Here is a 5,647-nt window from a genome sequence, read left to right on the forward strand (position 1 = left end):
TATATATATATATATATATATATATATATGTGTGTGTAAGGTTTTCAAAATGTTAAAGCTCCCAACTGCATTCAAAAGTATGGAGTTCAACTCACAATGCTGCAGTTACTGAACAATTTAGGAACCTTTAGATAACCAAGCTGCCAGACCAGCCCACACACTGCTTCCAAAGAACCTCAACCTGCTTCTCTCACAGCTTGCACATCGCACTGCCTAAAACAGTTTTAGAAATGGCCATTTACACTTTTAGGAGGCATACACAAGGTCACAAAAAAAGCAAAAGGAAAGCTGTAATGGCCACAGGACACACAAAAAAGCAAGACATATGAACTGTTGAACTGGGGAATTTGCAAATCATGCAACAGATGATTAAGACTGGCTTCCAAGAGCAGACAGAGCTGAGCATGCTTGAGGCTTTAGCTTTACTTGATTTGCTTTACCATGGTTAACAGGCCTGAGAACCTGGCGGAAGGAGCTGGGGCTGATCATCTGCTGCTGGTTCTCTGTGGAGGGCAGTGGACAATTAACGCAAACATATCTTACAGTACTAAGAGGGATTCAGAAGATCATGAGGAGGAATTCATAATCTGGAGAATAGCTGTGAAGAAAAGTTAATTAACAAGAAACACTGTGTTGAAGGGCATACCTGTCAATTGCCCCTAAAGTTCAATGGGTCCATTCAAAACAGGTACATCATTTCTAATTTTGGATTTAAGACTGATCACAAAACATCAAACAGTTATGTTTTTATAATGTTTTCAGGCTTAGCATTGTGTTGCTAGCACGCATGTGTACTAACAACAGACTATTTTGCAAGTGACTGAGAATGAGAGTGTATGGAGCTAAGGCATGAGAAGACAAAGATGGATTCAATTCACTCAGCTTTTAAAAAAACAGAAGATAAATATGCATCCTGTTGGCAGGTTATTTGTGTTTTTTAAACAACTGAATGGAATCAGAGCATTACCCACATTTCTTTCTGGACAAAATGTGTAATAGGTTTTATGTGTGCATCTTTGTGAATAAATGTTGGTAAAGATATAAGACTCACCTCTGGGTCTTGGTGCTCTCTTCCTGCGGTCTCTAAAAGCAGCTCCTGACTGTAGGGCTTCCAGCAAACTATCCATCACACCTGTCTCATCATTCTCTGAAAAACCCAAGAAGAAAACGAATGAGGGGGTGTGGGAGGTAAAAAAAAAAAAAAAAACTAAATCAGATAAAGTTCACTATTCTTCTAGTGGTTACAATGGTAGGCCACCATATGAACGCATAACATGTGATAAATACATAAAAATCATGCCTTGCGTTTGTATGCCTCCAACAACCAGTGCAGTTGTTGCAGTTTACATCCATGTCTGTCCAGACTAACATAACATGTAGTGAAGACTTTGAAGGAATTTAATAAAGAGGCACAGAAGATCTATATAATCACTACAGTTTCAAGGTGGGCACCCACAATTAGTGTCCCCAATTACGTATCTGACCAAATGTGAAATTGTGTCACAATCTCCCCATCTGTTCCTGAGTTACGGCGTTGAATAACGGCCATAAAAGCCTTTTTGCAAAACATTATGATGTCACAGTGAAGTTCTCTGGTCACTGGCGGCTAGCTTGCCAACAAGCTCCGCTCTTCCAAAGTGTCTGTGATCCAAAATCAATGTCTAAATCCGGGCAGTATTGTACTGGAGGATATATACAGATTCAGTCCAATTGCCGAGATCCAAAATCAGTATTAAAAGAAAACACAAAAACTGTCCAAAGCCCAAAGCAAACGAGCAAAGCCACTAGTTGACCTCTGACCTTATGGATATTAAATGTCATTCATCCTTTTATCCTATTATACAGTACATTTGTGTGAAATGTTGTCATACTTCGCGCAGGCATTCTTGAATCATGGCTAAAAAAAAAGTTATATGAGGTCACAGTGACTTTGACCTTTGACCTCCAAAATCTAAATCAGTTCATTTTTGAGTGAAATGGACGTTTGTACCAAAGCCAAAGAAATTTGGCCACGGCGAGTGAGGCGGCAGAAAAAGCCATGAACGAGGACCTACTAGATCACACGTCCATTTCGAAAGTCAAGTGCTCAAATTATGACGGGAGTAGTTCCAAGCAATACCAGTAATGCAAAAGTCGGCAGGTTCTTGTAGACAACCCTCTGTGCAAATATGCAACCTTGGGCAATGTAGTCATGCATTGCATTGTAGCAGACAAAAAAACATAACAGGATTTTAAATAGCAATGAAGTCACATTTACAGTGACAACGTGCACTGTCAAGCTAAAATGGACCATAAGCCTGGCAACATGGTGTATTTACAGTAGAATATTTTTGACTCCAAATATCAAGACCTTTGTGGCGGCAGGGGAACCAACAGAAAGCAGAAGTATTCAAGAAAGAGAAAGGCTTTGAAGATGTGACATGTAAATCATGCCCTGTGTTGATACAGCTGAAAACTTGGCCCTGACACCTGAGGCATAACGATGGACCTGGCAAGAAATTTGCTGTGAAACCAGCCTCCAGTGGATAAGAAGGAAACAAGAAAGCAGGTACATGGGAATGCTGAGGGAGAACACACACTGTCAATAAAAGGTTTATGCTGTGATTGACATGCTGATGTGAATACGTGGGTGTTTCTTTTCAAAACCCCTTGTTGCTAATAACATTTGAAGTCTTTGTCAACCACCATGCAGATGGAAAAAGCTGTTTACCAATGAACTGTACATTTCCACTACCAACACACTGGCATTAAAAACTGCACGCTACAATGCAACCACAATGATGGTTTAATTACATTTGACGGATAGATGCCATTTGCATGCTGTCTATCAGTCTTGTTTTGTTGTTTAATTTTGTGTCCTTTCTTATCAGGTCTTTTGTGGGTTTAACAGCCGGCAATTAAATCACAAATATATTTACTGCAATTCCATTGTAAAAATAAAAAATAAGTAATAAAATCCTTAATATTTTATAATGACAAATTGTATGCCAAATTGTTCCTATGGAGTAAAGCACAAGTTTATAATTGCCTTTCATGTGTCTTATTTATTGTACTGTAAGGAAGAACTTTAATTGAATTGAACCAACACCAGTAAAAGAGAAGCAGATGAAACTTAACTACACATACAATGTCAGCAAGATTCTGCAACACTTGCTGACATAATGTTCTCCCTTGTTAATATCTCGTACCTCTAAAGGGAATTTTCAACACCAGGCCCTGACTTTCCTACAGCAACAAAAGGATCTGGATTTCTAGTTTGCTGTCACTTACTGAGCTATATGTCAAGTTCTGCTTTACAGAACAAAGGATCCTCCAAAAGTCAAGTAGAGTCGCTGTGGCATGCAGTCTAAAGACATTTAACTTATATACTGATACTACACAACTAATGGCACAGTATTCATAGAGAAATCACAGTTTCTTTTTCACAAGTTTTGCCTCCATATTTAGTAAAACTCAATTATCAATATAGATATACCATAAGGTATATGCTTACATGCAATTTAACACTGTGCTTGTGTACAAATTGACCTGAAGTGCCGCTGAAATATATTTCTAATCAAGATTTATTTACAAGAAATGGCTCATTTTAATCCCAACAGCTTTTGTAATAATGTTTCAGTGCAAAAAGAAACTGTCAAAAAGTATTCTAATATTCACAGCTTGGTAAAGCCCATTGAGACATAAGTGTTGTCGCCTTGTCATATGAGCTTCACCTGTAACTAATAATGGATCAATTAGGTCTCAGGTGTGTATATAAAAAACCCCAGTACACTAGACCTTCACATCAACTGCAACTAGACATCTGCAAACAGGCCTAAGATTCACCCTGAGACTAAAGTTTTGATAATGAAGAGGCTGAAGACCAGATCCACTGCTGATGTGGCAGACACCTTCAATGTGTCTCAGCATCAAGTACAGAGGATTAAAAAACATTTGAAGACACTGGAGATGTTTTTGACAAGCCCAGGTCAGGCAGACCCCGCAAGACAACTGCTCGAGAGGACCGTTTGTTGGCTCGAAAATCCAAGGCCAGCCCATTTTCCTTATGCAGCAGAGCTCCACGAGACCTGGTCGGATTCTGTCTCAAATTGGCCTCCATGGTCGAATCAGTGCCCAGAAGCCAGCACTAAACAAAAGACAATTGAAAGTGTAGGAAAATGCCCCACAAATAGATAGCTGAAATAGGCAGCCAATGGAAGGCATTGATACCAACAGTCTGCGTTGGGTGAGTCAGATTGCTGAATGACTGATTGGCCATTATTGGAGCCTTCTGTATAAGCTAAAAATGTACTTGTTCTTCCCTGTTTCCATTTTTATAGGGATTTTCTGGATTGCAATTTGCCTCAGTCTGTTTAACAAATGTACAAAAGGTCATTGATACTCCTGTGTGCTTTAATTGTGCTTTGCCCCATTTCACCAAAATCGGGCCCCATGTGTTGTTTAAAATGGGATGGCCTTGACTCAGTAGAATATCTGGTATGCTCAAAGTCCTAGTCAGTCATAGCATTTAATTTCTTTTCTCAATGTGTGTATTGCTCTATGGGGAATTGTCAGACAAAATGGAAGGAGTGAGAAAAACACACACAACCTAATCAGAGCAATGTTTTCCTACTCTTCAGTAAATCAGTGATTGAACCAAAAGTCACACCATGGCTGATGGTACATATTGGCCTCTTGGAGCTAAAAAGTTGTAAGAACTTTTACCACATCATACACTAATAATAAATTGTTTGTAGACATGCAATATACGTCCCTGACAAAAGTCTTGCGCTTATCTATTTTATAAAACACCTGCTATTAACCTGACTTTCAATTTATCAATTGGTGTAAGAAATAGCTCATATGAAAAGCTAAAACCCTCCCAAATGATGTTCAATGCACTGCAATAAATTAGTTTCACTAAAAAAAGATTTATTATTTAAACAAGACAGACAAAAGTTTTGTCGCCTATACATAAATTGAACAAATTTACTACAAATACTAAAATATGTCAGCAAATTAAATAGCGGTGCTGTGAGTTTCAAATTTAATATCTTGTATGACTTCCATGAGCTTGAAGGACTCCATCCATGCGGTTTGGCAAGGATTCATACAATGTATTGATGAAGTCATCAGGAATAGCTAGGAAAGCAGTCTTGCATGCCTCCCAGAGTTCATCAATATTCTTTGGTTGGGTCTTCCATGCTTCCTCTTTCATCCTACCCCACATTGCTCAATGATGTTCATGTCTGGTGACTGGGCCGGCCAATCCTGGACCATCTTGATCTTCTTCGCCTTGAGGAACTTTGAAGTGGAGATGGAAGTATGCGATGGAGCACCATCCTGCTGGAGAATTTGGCCTCTTTATGGTTGGGAATAAGAGGTAGTTAAGATTTCTTGGTATTTGAGACTATTGATGTTGCCTTCCACCTGCAGATCTCTCGCACACCCCCATACGGAGTGAACCCCAGACCATGATTTTTCCGCCACCAAACTTCTGTTTTTCTGGGTGAATATGGATCCCTGCGGGCTCCAGTAGGTCTCCTGCAATATTTGCGGCAACTGTGGTAATTCACAGAAGATTCATCTGAAAAATCCACTTTCTTCCACTTCTCCAGCGTCCATCCTTTTAGCAGGCTGTGGGCCTTGGCAAATGCCACACGGTTTT

At 39.4% G+C, this 5,647-nt stretch overlaps 1 protein-coding gene across 6 annotated transcripts in view; it reads right to left on the reverse strand.

The window, feature by feature from the left end:
• The window catches only part of LOC116700867 (protein diaphanous homolog 3), a 178,170-nt gene that overhangs the window by 54,820 nt on the left and 117,703 nt on the right, over positions 1–5,647 (reverse strand). For 5 of the 6 annotated variants that reach the window (XM_032534721.1, XM_032534507.1, XM_032534583.1 and 2 more), the window contains 2 exons: positions 1,052–1,147; positions 441–503 (listed from right to left, as the gene is read on the reverse strand). In XM_032534721.1, coding sequence (XP_032390612.1) covers positions 441–503; positions 1,052–1,147 — 159 coding nt within the window. The remainder of the gene's footprint in view (positions 1–440; positions 504–1,051; positions 1,148–5,647) is intronic. The other variant, XM_032534658.1, reaches the window with a different exon arrangement.

Source organism: Etheostoma spectabile, chromosome 1 (genome assembly GCF_008692095.1).
Source record: "Etheostoma spectabile isolate EspeVRDwgs_2016 chromosome 1, UIUC_Espe_1.0, whole genome shotgun sequence".
NCBI lineage: Eukaryota > Metazoa > Chordata > Actinopteri > Perciformes > Percidae > Etheostoma > Etheostoma spectabile.